General features: G+C 46.7%; 1 protein-coding gene across 1 annotated transcript; it reads right to left on the reverse strand.

Annotated features, from left to right (window-relative positions):
- Nucleotides 1-1,469: 1,469 nt before the first annotated feature.
- LOC120060748 (bactericidal permeability-increasing protein-like) lies at nucleotides 1,470-11,025 on the reverse strand. Its single transcript, XM_039010159.1, has 16 exons — nucleotides 10,971-11,025; nucleotides 10,668-10,777; nucleotides 10,463-10,574; nucleotides 10,077-10,205; nucleotides 6,904-7,059; nucleotides 6,755-6,818; nucleotides 6,573-6,633; nucleotides 6,385-6,476; nucleotides 6,045-6,221; nucleotides 5,565-5,624; nucleotides 4,248-4,415; nucleotides 4,077-4,144; nucleotides 3,949-3,991; nucleotides 3,694-3,757; nucleotides 3,407-3,483; nucleotides 1,470-2,368 (listed from the first exon to the last, which is right to left on the reverse strand). Exons 2-16 carry the CDS (start codon nucleotides 10,765-10,767, stop codon nucleotides 2,309-2,311), a joined length of 1,431 nt encoding a protein of 476 aa, XP_038866087.1. The 5' UTR covers nucleotides 10,768-10,777; nucleotides 10,971-11,025; the 3' UTR covers nucleotides 1,470-2,308.
- Nucleotides 11,026-14,763: the final 3,738 nt, after the last annotated feature.

Here is a 14,763-nt window from a genome sequence, read left to right on the forward strand (position 1 = left end):
CCCCCTCCCCTGCTGAGCCTGACTCGCTAGTGGTGTGGGTGGTGATGCTGAACTGGCAGGATTAACAGCGCTTCTAGCTAAGGCATCGCCATCAGGAACAGTTTGCCCTTCACTCCTTTCCTCCGGCACTGACAGTTCTATCTCATTCTGGGTTCGATTCACCAGTTTTCTCTGGATTTTTGTAATCAACATTTAATCAAACTCGATGACTACACAGAAGGATCACCGTGCATTAACGTAAGGGTCTTTCTGGGGGCGGGAGAAATAACGAGGAAGCAACTTAATTTAACGCTCATCGCTTTTATTATAATGTTTACAGTGCGAACAATGAAACAATGAATAAAACATGCCGCGAGAGGTACTGGATCCGGGTAAATAGGTGCCGGTGTTGTGCCGAAAAGCTCCCCCATGCCACAATTCTCCCCCACCCTCCTTCGCGTGAACGCGCACGCACTCAATTCTTCATTGCTGCGACTTGCTTGCTAGTTGAGATTTCTGATCACGTTCGGCTGCGTTTCATTTGATTTTTGATGTCGGTTTGATAGCGGGGAGGCACCAGTAATTTTCGGGTTGGCTATTTTTTTCAAGTGTATTAGACTATAAATACATCTCTTTGCCAAAATTCGTCATCTCTCCCATGTCTTATTTGACTAGTAGTTGTTCTGAAATGTTTATTGCTTGCCTACATTTTACTCTGTGTTTCATATATCACACATATATTAATTATTAATTTCGGTTGCCTATCCTGACATGAAGTGTGTTCTATAGAAAGTATTTGACTCTGATGTGTGCACCAGAAAGTATTTGACTCTAGCCACACAATAAGGAAATTAGAAGGGGGGGGGAAGGATTTCAGCAAGGCTGTTTTCTTGCCTGCTGAACCCCCCCCCCTTCTATTTTAGGACTGCAAGGCCTGGCACACATCATAATCATTTTGGTAGCTTATGTTGACCAGTAGTGTGTGCCACAGAAAGAATTTGACTCTAGCCACAAAATGTATATTGGAAAGCTGCACCTGCATTTTCTTGCCTGCCGAAATTCTCCCCCCCTTCTATCTTGGGACTAGAGTCAAATACTTTCTATAGAACGAACTTCACGTCAGGATAGGCAACTGAAATTAATAATTAATGTATGTGTGTTATATTAAACATAGGAGGGAGTAAAATGTAGCAATAAACATTTCAGAACAACTACTAGTCGAATAAGAGATGGGAGCGATGACACATTTTGGCAAAGAGATTTATTTATAGACTAATACACTTGAAACAAATAGCCAAACCGAAAACTGCAGACATTACTTGTGCCTCTGTAACAGTATAACTTTACGTCTGTTCCCTCGTCCCGACACGGGCGCGAACCAGGGACCCTCTGCACACATCAACAACGGTCGCCCACGAAGCGTCGTTACCCATCGCTCCACAAAAGCCGCGGCCCTTGCAGAGCAAGGGGAAACCCTACTTAAGTCTCAGAGCAAGCGACGTAACTGATTGAAATGCTAGTAGCGCGTACCCGCTAACTAGCTAGCCATTTCACATCCGTTACACCTCCCCCGCGATCAAAATTACATCAAAAATAAAATGAAACGGAGCCTAACGTGATCAGAAATCTCAATTATCAAGCAAGTCGCAACAATGAAGAATTGCGTGTGTGCGCGTTCATGTGAGGGGGGGGGGTCTGGCAGGGGGGGATCTTTTTGACACCACACCTGAACGAAATAAGTCAAATCTGTGGTGCCGGATCCTGTTCCGGCTCAAATTAAGCACTGCTTGGGGGACTACATGTTTACTGTAGCCTTGTTAAACCTTGCCATAGCGAACACTTCAAGAAAACAGAAATACACTTTTAGTAAAACATTAATTTATCGGTGTATTAATGTGGTGTTTCATTGTATTGCATCACACAGCTTTATTGTCCAGAGTTGCAATCAGGTTTATTGTGAGCTGCAATCAGTTGTTTTTAGCAGCGTTACAGTGCAAGTTGTCTTGTTCCTCTCTTTAATCAGTGAGTTATCCATTTCCAAAATGGGGCAATGCTCAAATGTAATTTCAGTAGAAGCAGTACATTTCATGTGATAATTGATTAACTGAAAACTAGGCAAAGCTGAAAATTGTCTCTTGAATAATAGGTTTTAAAATCTATAAGAATCGGCTGGTGTTTTAGGTGCAAAATGTAACCATGAATTAGTCATTAGTTACTGTGTAGCTACTTGCAGTTCTACATTAAGAAATTAGTAATGTATAATTTTTTTCTGGGATAATAATGAATGATATAAGCAGGCACCACCTAGAGTCGGTAAGGGTAAATCCCTTCAGAAATGCTCTCTCTCGCCAGATTTAACATCAAGGTCTGATGCAATGGACACAAATCCCTGTGGGAGAAAAAAAACATCTGAATGAACCCAAAATAATGTCTTTCTTTTAACTTTATTTAACTAGGAAGTCAGTTAAGAACACATTCTTATTTTCATTGATGGCCTAGGAACAGTGGGTTAACTGCCTTGTTCAGGGACGGAACAACAGATTTTCACCTTGTCAGCTCGGGGATTCAATCTTGCAACCTTTTGGTTACTAGGCCAACGCTCTAACCACTAGGCTACCTGCCGCTCCTAGTTCTGGCGTATCTGCCAGAACTACTTTGGTGAAAGTAAAGATACACATAGACACTGTTAAATAGTTAATTAATGGTACCCAAACTATCCTTATCTGCACTGCACACTCACTAGACTATGTATACACACCACACGGTATACTCACTCACACACACTACATTGACACTCCTACACAAAACCCACACATAAATATTACACGCACAGACATAAACACACACTTTTACACTCATCACTTGCTGCTGCTACTCCGTTCTTTATTTTACTTTTAGTATTATCTATCCTGATAACTAGTCACTTTACCCTGCTTTCAGGTACATATCCACCTAAAATACCTCACACCTCTACACATTGATCTGGTACTGGTACTCTCTTTTTTTAAATGTATTCCTCTTGTGTTACTATTTTATTTTTAAACTCTGCATCGTTGGGAAGGGCTCGTAAGCAAGCATTTCACAGTAAAGTCTACACTAGTTGTATTCGGCGCATGTGACATAACATTTGATTTGACACACACTTACATACTCAAAATAATGTAGCCATAACTGGCAAATTAAACACATTTACAGATTTCCCAACCTACACTAATTGAGGCTGGTTTAAAAGATACACTAATAGATCAAATCCAATCAAATTTTATTTGTTACATGCGCCGAATACAACAGGTGTAGGTAGACCTTACCGTAAAATGCTTATTTACAAGCCAACAATGCAGTCTTACGAAAAATAACAGTTAAGATTTTTTTTTAAAGTTTTTAAAAAATGATTAAAAGTAACACAAAATAATACATGGTATCAGACCTGCTGGATCTTCAGCGCAGGGTTAACCAGATGGATGTGGTGCTTGGTGGGTAAAACAATGCCCTCCTCCAGTTTGGCTGCAACAAACAAACACCAGTAGTTTACGATAACTATTTCAGCAGTCCAGTCATTAGGCTTACACACAATGGTTTTGTATGTTAAAAGGTAATACCATGATGAAGTGTGGTTTGACAATGTGTATATGGTCAATATGAACATGACTAGGCCGACTGTAGTACTACTCTAGAATTGTATGCTCTTTTTCCAGCATACATTTCAGAACTTACCGTTCAGTTTAGCTAACACTGAAATCTTCATCCCCAGCTTCATAAACTTTTCCAGGGCTGCAGTCTGGAAAATAGTGATCATTGTCAACATTTGGTAGCTCTTTATTTATCCATACAGGGCCAGTTTCCCAGATACAGATTAAGCTTAGTCCTGGACTAACAAGCATGCCTAATGGAGAAACCGTCCCACAGCGTACTGAGGTTAAGCAGTGCACCATATCATTGTAAAGGTAATGCAGTGTCTTTGCATCCTACCTGGAATGTTCCCACTTCACTTGATGCAAGTGTCAGGGTAAAACTAGCAAATGGAGAGTTGTATTACTCAATTAATTTACAAATCAACTGTATTTATTTAATTCAAGTGGAACTGAAACTCATCTTACTTGCTTAGTTCTATCAAGCCTTTGAGTTTCTCTTCTGAAATGCGTATCATCCCACTAAAAATGGAGTCCTGGAAGAAAAGAAGAATTGATTGGAATTAACCCTGCACAGAATGCATTCTGAAAGTACATAATAACGAAAAGGATTTACATGAACCAAAAAAGCTAACTTACAACATTGAGCTTGAACAGTGGAGTCCGTGAAGCATTTGGCTGGATGGCAAAGGCCTTAACAGCACCTGGAAATTCCAGTGTCACCTTATCAGCCTGGAAGGAAAACATTGGAACGTCCCTGGCATACACCTGCAGTTCCATCAGCATGTTGGGGAAGAGCTTGGGAAGCTGGGGGGAATTAAATAGTGCATTTAGAAAGATTTTGTTCAAGGGCAGAACTACACTGTCCATACACACTCGTTGACAGTTTATTAAATACACCACCCCGTTCACGAAAATGGATCGCTCCTACAGACAGTGATTCACGTGGCCTTGGCTTGCTATATAAAGCAAGCAGACAGGCATTGAGGCATTCAGTTACTGTTCGATTGAATGTTAGAATGGGCAAAACTAGTGACCTAAGCGACTTCGAGAGTGCTATGATCGTGGGTGCCAGGCACGTCGGATCTAGTATTTCAGAAACGGCTGCTCTCCTGGGCTTTTTTCATGCACGACAGTGTCTAGGGTTTACAGAGAATGGTGCGACAAACAAAAAACATCCAGTCAGCAGCAGTCCTGTGGGCGAAAGCAGCTCATTGATGAGAGAGGTTGAAGGAGAATGGCAAGAATGGTGCAAGCTAACAGGCGGTACACAAACAGACATATAACGGCGCAGTACAACAGTGGTGTGCAGAACGGCATCTTGGAACGCACAATCTGTCGATCTTTGTCACGGATGGGCTATTGAATCAGACGACCACACAGGGTTCCACTCCAATCAGCTAAAAACAGGAAAAAGCGGCTCCAGTGGGCACGCGATCACCAACACTGGACAGTTGAGAAGTGGAAAAACATTGCCTGATCTGACAAATCCCGGTTCCTTTTACGTCATGCTGATAGCAGAGTTAGGATTTGGCATAAGTAGCATGAGTCCATTGATCCATTTTGCCTGGTGTCAACAGTACAGGCTGGTGACGGTCGTTACTGGTGTGGGGAATGTGTTCCTGGCACATGTTAGGTCCCTTGATACCAACTGAGCAACGATTGAACGCCACTGTGTATCTGAACATTGTTGCTGGCCAAACCCAATAGAGCATTTTTGGGATGAGATGGAATGGGCTGTTTGCAGTATGAATGTACCACTGTCCAATCTGCAGCAACTGCGTGATGCCATCGCGTCAGCATGGACCAACATCCCTGTGGAATGTTTCCGACAAGAATTCAGGTTGTTCTGGAGACAAAGGTGGGTCCGACCCGGTACTAAAATGGTGTAGCTAATAAACTGGCCACTGAATGCATTTTACCTTTGGCTACGGCCAAGGATTTTCTGGGTGTTACCTGAGGGATGAGAGGCCCGAAGGAGGTTGTGTTGAGACGGAAAGGAGATGTCTTGGGGATCTGAGATAAGAGGAAGTAAGGGGAAGGGTTAAATAGGAAGATTTCTTAACAGTTTGCATACTTAGATTAAAAGGAGCAAAATGACTGTAGTTGACAGAAAAACAGACAGACATACAGACAGACATAGACAGAGAGGCATGAACATTTGCACGCACACACACAGACACATACACACACACACAGAAACACGTTTGTTTTACTGTTCTTGTGGGGACCAAACAATTGATTCCCATTAAATATCATATTTTCCCTCACCCCTAACCCTTAACCATAATTCTAAACCTAACCCTAATTGTAACCCTAAACCTAACTTCTAAACCTAAAATAGCCATTTTCCTTGTAAGGACTTCTGGTCCCCACAAGGATAGTAAAACCAAAAACACACACCGCACATGCCTAAACACATACATGCACACACACCATGCTGTCATTTATTTGGGCCTGCAGGAGTCCAGCGGAGAAGTAAGCATAGGAGGCAGAGTTGACAGTGAATTCAGACAGGCCCAGGGAGAGCATGTGGCCTTTGTCCTCTGGCAGATTAAAAGGCTCGGCCTTAAAAGGAGGATCGGTGTGACTCTGAACACTGTAGAACTCACCCTGGAACACACAAATCAGTAAATCTGAGCAAGGATCCTGAGTTTAAAAAAGACAACATTTGTTACTGATGCAAAGTATGATACCCCTAGTCCCCACCCTATCTTCTTCATGTAACACAATCATATTGGGTTATGTTGTATCCATTCACATTAGGTAAAGCTACCTTCAAATCCAGACCAAGGCTAATAGAATCAACGAGGGGTGAGTTAGTGAGGGGGACGTCCAAAACGAGAGCAGAATTGACCTTGAAGGACACTGTAGTGAAAAAAACAACACCATGAGCACCACAATACTGGTAGAAAGAATATTTGTGAAGCCTATTTTCTTTCTTTGTTCTCCCTACTGCAATACCTTGCATTTCTGCTAGATGTTGCTCCAAATCTGTAACACGCTCTTCAACCACTGGGCAGATCTGGGTGCAGTGATATACATTATATGGTCATGCAGTCAGTTGAAACCCCCCCCCCCCACCACATCATTTGAACATTTACTGGTATAAGGAATACAAATCGTGAGTGAATCAATTTACTCACTCTTTCCTCAATTATAGCTTTAATGCGATTGTGGAAAAGGCTCACAAATGGCTGGAAGATCAAACTGTTAACAAAATGGTTACCAAATTATAATGATGATTATAAATCTCTTTCTCTCTCCCCCTCTCTAAATACATTTTGAAACATACCTGGCTCCTCCATGGAAATTGATTGATGCCTCGCCGACCCTGGCATCACAGTTTTCACTAGAGATAGAAATGTGTCCACTCCAATCACTTCCTATCTGCACCACAGAGGTCACGTCCACATTGAACACTGCCAGATCAAATGAGCCACCATCGGTTCTGCAAACACAGAGAGTGGGACAAGACATCATGTTATTAGAAATTTGATTCGTTTTGAAGTCCTTACAAAAGGAACAGGTGTAACGGCAGCCTTCCTTCTCTTCAAGAGAAGGTGTAGCAGGGATCGGACCAAGACGCAGCGTAGCTCGTGTTCAACGTGACTTTAATAAACAAGACGAAACTGTGAACACTTACAACTAACAAAATAACAAACGTGGCAAACCGAAACAGCCAATCCCAATCAGAGACAACACAAAACATCTGCCTCTGATTGAGAACCATATTAGGCCAAACATAGAAACAGACAAACTAGACACACAACATAGAATGCCCACCCAGCTCACGTCCTGACCAACACTAAAACAAGCAAAACACACAAGAACTATGGTCAGAACGTGACAGTACCCCCCTCCTGAGGTGCGGACTCCGAACGCATCCCCTAAAACTCTAGGGGAGGGTCTGGGTGGGCATCTGTCCGCGGTGGCGGCTCCGGCGCTGGACGAGGACACCACCATTGTCTTTGTCCCCCTCCTTAGCGTCCTTTGAGTGGCGACCCTCGCCGCCGACCTTGGCCTAGGAACCCTCACAAAGGGCCCCATCAGACTGAGGAGACAGCTCCGAACCGAGAGGTAGCTCAGGACAGAGTGGCAGCTCATGACTGGAGGGCAGCTCATGACTGGAGGGCAGCTCATGACTGGAGGGCAGCTCATGACTGGAGGCTCTGGCAGCTCCTGTCTGGCGGGCGGCTTTGGCAGCTCCTGTCTGGCGGGCGGCTTTGGCAGCTCCTGTCTGGCGGGCGGCTTTGGCAGCTCCTGTCTGGCGGCCGGCTTTGGCAGCTCCTGTCTGGCGGGCGGCTTTGGCAGCTCCTGTCTGGCGGGCGGCTTTGGCAGCTCCTGTCTGGCGGGCGGCTTTGGCAGCTCCTGTCTGGCGGGCGGCTTTGGCAGCTCCTGTCTGGCGGGCGGTTCTGGCCAGACGGGCAACTCAGGGCCAGACGGCTCGGGACAGACGGGCGGCTCAGATGGCGCTGGGCAGACGGATGGCTCAGATGGCGCTGGGCAGACGGATGGCTCAGATGGCGCTGGGCAGACGGATGGCTCAGATGGCGCTGGGCAGACGGATGGCTCAGATGGCGCTGGGCAGACGGATGGCACTGGGCAGGCAGGCAGCTCAGACGGCGCTGGGCAGGCAGGCAGCTCAGACCTGCTGAGGCGCACAGTAGGCCTGGTGCGTGTTGCCGGAACTGGTGGTACTGGTTTGTAGACACGCACCTCAGGGCTAGTGCGGGGAGCAGGAACAGGGCACACTGGACTCTCGAGGCGCACTATACACCTGGTGCGTGGTACCGGCACTGGTGGTACCGGGCTGAGGGCACGCACCTCAGGGCGAGTGCGGGGAGAAGGAACAGTGCGTACAGGGCTCTGGAGACGCACAGGAGGCTTGGTGCGTGGTGCCGGAACTGGTGGCACCGGGCTGGAGACACGCACCACAGGGAGAGTGCGTGGAGGAGGAACAGAGTTCTGGAGACGCACAGGAAGCCTGGTGTGTGGTGTAGGCACTGGTGTTACTGAGCTGGAGCGAGGAGGTGGCGCCGGATATACCGGACCGTGAAAGCGTACTGGCTCCCTTGAGCACCGAACCTGCCCAACCTTACCTGGTTGAATGATCCCCGTAGCCCGACCAGTGCGGGGAGGAGGAATAGCCCGCACTGGGCTGTGCTGGCGAACCGGGGACACCATGCGTAAGGCTGGTGCCATGTACACTGGCCCGAGGAGACATACCGGAGACCAGATATGTTGAGCCGGCTTCATGACACCTGGCTCAATGCTCAATCTAGCCCGGCCGATACGTGGAGCTGGGATGTACCGCACCGGGCTATGCATACGTACAGGAGACACCGTGCGTTCTTCCGCACAACACGGTGTCTGCCCGTACTCTCGCTTTCCACGGTAAGCCCGGGAAGTTGGCGCAGGTCTCCTACCTGACTTCGCCACACTCCCCTTTAGCCCCCCCCCCCCAAGAAATGTTTGGGGTTTCTTCTCAGGCTTCCAGCCACGCTTCCGTGCTGCCTCCTCATACCACCGCTCCTCAGCTTTAGCTGCCTCCAGCTCTTCACGAGAGCGGCGATATTCTCCAACCTTAGCCCAGGGTCCTTTACCCTTCAGAATTTCCTCCCATGTCCAGGAGTCCTGTGTAATGGGCCGCTGCTGCTGCCCGTAGCCACGCTGCTTGGTCCGAGATTGGTGGGTGGTTCTGTAACGGCAGCCTTCCTTCTCTTCAAGAGAAGAGGAGGTGTAGCAGGGATCGGACCAAGACGCAGCGTAGCTCGTGTTCAACGTGACTTTAATAAACAAGACGAAACTGTGAACACTTACAACTAACAAAATAACAAACCTGGCAAACTGAAACAGCCCTATCTGGTGCAGAGAAAACACAGAGACAGGAAACAACCACCCACAAACCCCAACACAAAACAAGCCACCTATATATGATTCCCAATCAGAGACAACACAAAACATCTGCCTCTGATTGAGAACCATATTAGGCCAAACATAGAAACAGACAAACTAGACACACAACATAGAATGCCCACCCAGCTCACGTCCTGACCAACACTAAAACAAGCAAAACACACAAGAACTATGGTCAGAACGTGACAACAGGCTTCAAAGCTCAAAGCTTCTGATGTGAAAACAGGATGAGCCATTGAGAGAACTACTGTACTCATTCTTATCTGACTAGTCACAGATATAATATGTTTGTTCTCTGTACAGATTTAGTGTATCAGTGTATCAGTTCCTCTTATACTGTCATCAGCAGTTGTGTTACCAGTAGGTGTGTTACCTTGTGTCACCAGTAGTTGTGTTACCAGTACATTTAACAAAGATTCTCCCTTTTCAGGAGACAGACATCAATAATGTACCTGACCCTCATAATCCAATAACATGGAAAGATTAAAAGATGGAAAAATAGAAAAACAGGCACCTATCAGACAACAGAAACTGATCGCTGTCACTCACATGATGCCAAAACGTGTGTGCCAATTTCCACTCATTGAAATGCTGAGGCCACTGATCACAGCCTTGAGTCCCACGCCCTCATAGAACTCCACTGAAGGCTCTGGAAAATCACACCCAGACACTGAGATTCTAGAGAGAAGGATGATGGAGACAGTCAATGTTGTGGACATTGTGTCAATAGCACTGTTTTAAATAATAGAACATCTTCGGAGACTATGTTATAATATTAGACCCAAACTCATTCTTGGTACTTTGCCACCAAAGGACAAAGCACAAAATGTCTGTAGCAGGTTCTTTGACTAATGATGATTAAGTTAAACGTTATTCTGAGATTATAAACAGTAATGGTTTACTTTAATTTCATAAATAAAAGCCACAACATGTACCCGTCAAGGACATAGTGCACCGTTCCTATACCAATGTCAACACCACCTCTGACATCTGGTATGATCACACTCCCTATCTTCTCCTGCATCCAATCAGCCCCAATGTGTGACCCTGGAGGATACAAGAATAAAGTAGCTGTTGAAATGCAATTTCTCTGGTTTGGTATTTTAACTCAAGACAATTGAGGAAATAGCATTTTCTTACCATATTGAAGTCCTTTATTTGTCAATATGGCCTTTATTGCAGGATTTTGTCCCAAAGCATGATTGGTAAGATTCAGCAGCAGTATTAGGAGTGATAACATGCTTAACACCCTATATGGAGAGATATACAGTATTGTTCCTCTGAAATAGTACTGCTTTCATAAAATACCATAAACAACTTTTTTTTCAACTATATCCAGCAAATCAGCAAATAAAGATAATTTTGTTAACATGATTTGCATAAGAGATACACACATACAGAGACTATAGATTGATGCATGTACAATAAAATGAAGAATTTTACCTAGGTTGATTTCTAGCTCTAGCGTAGATAGATGGCTGTAGGTCTGATTTGGGACTGTGCTCAAATCATGTGATATTTATATATAGTCTATTAGCTTCCTGTTTCATTGTAAAGTGAAACTGCTTGTCATGTTTTGTCTTTTGATTATCATGTCTTGTCCCTGTGCTTCCCTTCCATTTGTCTCCCTCTGCTGGTCTTAGTAGGTTCTTTCCCTCTCTCTTCCCCTCCCTCTCTTCCTCTCTCGCTCTCTCTCTATCGTTCCGTTCCTGCTCCCAGCTGTTCCTCATTCTCCTAACTACCTCATTTAATCTTTCACACCTGTCCCCTATTTTGCCCTCTGATTAGAGTTCCTATTTCTCCCTCTGTTTTCCGCTTCTGTCCTTGTCGGATCTTTGTTTGATGTTTGCTGTTCCGTGTCCTGGTTCCGCCCTGTCGTGTTTTTGCCTTCATCAGATGCTGCGTGTGAGCAGGCGTCCTGGTTCCGCCCTGTCGTGTTTTTGCCTTCATCAGATGCTGCGTGTGAGCAGGTGTCATCTAAGATATATCCAGGAGTACCGTTTTGTTTAAGTTTGGAATAAAGACTCTGTTTTTGTTAAAGTCGCTTTTGGGTCCTCATTCATCTGCATAACAGAAAGATCCGACCAGTATGGACCCAGCGACTACGGATTCTCGCAACACTGCCATCGAGATCCAGGGAGCTATGCTCGGCAGACACGAGCAGGAATTGTCTGCTGCTCGTCATGCCGTTGAGACCCTGGCCGCTCAGGTTTCCAACCTCTCAGGACAGTTTCAGAGTCTTCGTCTCGTGCCACCTGTTACTTCCTGGTCTTCCGAGTCTTCGGAACCTAGGGTTAATAACCCACCATGTTACTCTGGGCAACCCACTGAGTGCCGCTCCTTTCTGACCCAGTGTGATATTGTGTTTTCTCTCCAGCCCAACACATACTCACGAGAGAGAGCTCGGATCGCCTACGTCATATCACTCCTTACTGGTCGGGCTCGGGAGTGGGGCACAGCTATCTGGGAGGCAAGGGCTGAGTGTACTAACGATTATCAGAGCTTTAAAGAGGAGATGATACGGGTTTTTGATCGTTCAGTTTTTGGGAAGGAGGCTTCCAGGGTCCTGGCTTCCCTATGTCAAGGTGATCGATCCATAACGGATTACTCTATAGAGTTTCGCACTCTTGCTGCATCCAGTGACTGGAACGAGCCGGCGTTGCTCGCTCGTTTTCTGGAGGGACTTCACGCTGAGGTTAAGGATGAGATTCTCTCCCGGGAGGTTCCTTCCAGCGTGGACTCTTTGATTGCACTCGCCATCCGCATAGAACGACGGGTAGATCTTCGTCACCGAGCTCGTGGAAGAGAGCTCGCGTTAACGGTGTTTCCCCTCTCCGCATCTCAACCATCTTCTCCCATCAGCTCAGAGACTGAGCCCATGCAGCTGGGAGGTATTCGCATCTCGACTAAGGAGAGGGAACGGAGAATCACCAACCGCCTTTGTCTCTATTGCGGTTCTGCTGGACATTTTGTCATGTCATGTCCAGTAAAAGGCCAGAGCTCATCAGTAAGCGGAGGGCTACTGGTGAGCGCTACTACTCAGGTCTCTCCATCAAGATCCTGTACTACCTTGTCGGTCCATCTACGCTGGACCGGTTCGGCTGCTTCCTGCAGTGCCTTGATAGACTCTGGGGCTGAGGGTTGTTTTATGGACGAAGCATGGGCTCGGAAACATGACATTCCTCTCAGACAGTTAGGGAAGCCCACGCCCATGTTCGCCTTAGATGGTAGTCTTCTCCCCAGTATCAGATGTGAGACACTACCTTTAACCCTCACAGTATCTGGTAACCACAGTGAGACCATTTCCTTTTTGATTTTTCGTTCACCTTTTACACCTGTTGTTTTGGGTCATCCCTGGCTAGTATGTCATAATCCTTCTATTAATTGGTCTAGTAATTCTATCCTATCCTGGAACGTTTCTTGTCATGTGAAGTGTTTAATGTCTGCTATCCCTCCTGTGTCTTCTGTCCCCTCTACTCAGGAGGAACCTGGTGACTTGACAGGAGTGCCGGAGGAATATCATGATCTGCGCACGGTCTTCAGTCGGTCCAGAGCCAGCTCCCTTCCTCCTCACCGGTCGTATGATTGTTGTATTGATCTCCTTCCGGGGACCACTCCCCCTCGGGGTAGACTTTACTCTCTGTCGGCTCCCGAACGTAAGGCTCTCGAGGATTATCTGTCTGTTTCTCTCAACGCCGGTACCGTGGTGCCTTCTTCCTCTCCCGCCGGAGCGGGGTTTTTCTTTGTTAAGAAGAAGGACGGTACTCTGCGCCCCTGTGTGGATTATCGAGGGCTGAATGACATAACGGTTAAGAATCGTTATCCGCTTCCCCTTATGTCGTCAGCCTTCGAGATGCTGCAGGGAGCCAGGTTCTTTACTAAGTTGGACCTTCGTAACGCTTACCATCTCGTACGCATCAGAGAGGGGGACGAGTGGAAAACGGCGTTTAACACTCCGTTAGGGCATTTTGAATACCGGGTTCTGCCGTTCGGTCTCTCTAATGCTCCAGCGGTCTTTCAGGCATTAGTCAATGATGTACTGAGAGACATGCTGAACATCTTTGTTTTCGTTTACCTTGACGATATCCTGATTTTTTTCACCGTCACTCGAGATTCATGTTCAGCACGTTCGACGTGTACTCCAGCGCCTTTTAGAGAATTGTCTCTACGTGAAGGCTGAGAAGTGCGCCTTTCATGTCTCCTCTGTCACTTTTCTTGGTTCTGTTATTTCCGCTGAAGGCATTCAGATGGATCCCGCTAAGGTCCAGGCTGTCAGCGATTGGCCCGTCCCTAAGTCACGTGTCGAGTTGCAGCGCTTTCTCGGTTTCGCTAATTTCTATCGGCGTTTCATTCGTAATTTCGGTCAAGTGGCTGCCCCTCTCACAGCTCTGACTTCTGTCAAGACTTGCTTTAAGTGGTCCGGTTCCGCCCAGGGAGCTTTTGATCTCCTCAAGAAGCGTTTTACATCCGCTCCTATCCTTGTTACTCCTGACGTCACTAAACAATTTATTGTCGAGGTTGACGCTTCAGAGGTGGGCGTGGGAGCCATTCTGTCCCAGCGCTTCCAGTCTGACGATAAGGTTCATCCTTGCGCTTACTTTTCTCATCGCCTGTCGCCATCGGAACGCAACTATGATGTGGGTAACCGCGAACTGCTCGCTATCCGCTTAGCCATAGGCGAATGGCGACAGTGGTTGGAGGGGGCGACCGTTCCTTTTGTCGTTTGGACTGACCATAAGAACCTTGAGTACATCCGTTCTGCCAAACGACTTAATGCACGTCAAGCTCGTTGGGCGTTGTTTTTCGCTCGTTTCGAGTTCGTGATTTCCTATCGCCCGGGGAATAAGAACACCAAGCCTGATGCCTTATCCCGTCTCTTTAGTTCTTCTGTGGTTTCTACCGACCCCGAGGGGATTCTCCCTGAAGGGCGTGTTGTCGGGTTGACTGTCTGGGGAATTGAGAGACAGGTAAAGCAAGCGCTCACTCACACTGCGTCGCCGCGCGCTTGTCCTAGTAACCTTCTGTTTGTTCCTGTCCCTACTCGTCTGGCTGTTCTTCAGTGGGCTCATTCTGCCAAGTTAGCTGGCCACCCCGGTGTTCGGGGTACGCTTGCTTCTATTCGCCAGCGGTTTTGGTGGCCTACTCAGGAGCGGGACACGCGCCGTTTCGTGGCTGCTTGTTCGGACTGCGCGCAGACTAAGTCAGGTAACTCTCCTCCTGCCGGTCGTCTCAGACC

The sequence above is a fragment of the Salvelinus namaycush genome, chromosome 16, assembly GCF_016432855.1.
Source record: "Salvelinus namaycush isolate Seneca chromosome 16, SaNama_1.0, whole genome shotgun sequence".
Lineage (NCBI taxonomy): Eukaryota > Metazoa > Chordata > Actinopteri > Salmoniformes > Salmonidae > Salvelinus > Salvelinus namaycush.

Bases quoted from the DNA above. Each gene is read 5' to 3' on its own strand.
- LOC120060748 (XM_039010159.1), bottom strand. From the start codon at position 10,767: ATGTTATCACTCCTAATACTGCTGCTGAATCTTACCAATCATGCTTTG. The intron at 10,206-10,462 runs GTACATGTTGTG...CCTTCTCTCTAG, and splicing joins GTGCACTATGTCCTTGACGG to AATCTCAGTGTCTGGGTGTG. The intron at 3,758-3,948 runs GTAGGATGCAAA...ACTATTTTCCAG, and splicing joins GTGAAGTGGGAACATTCCAG to ACTGCAGCCCTGGAAAAGTT.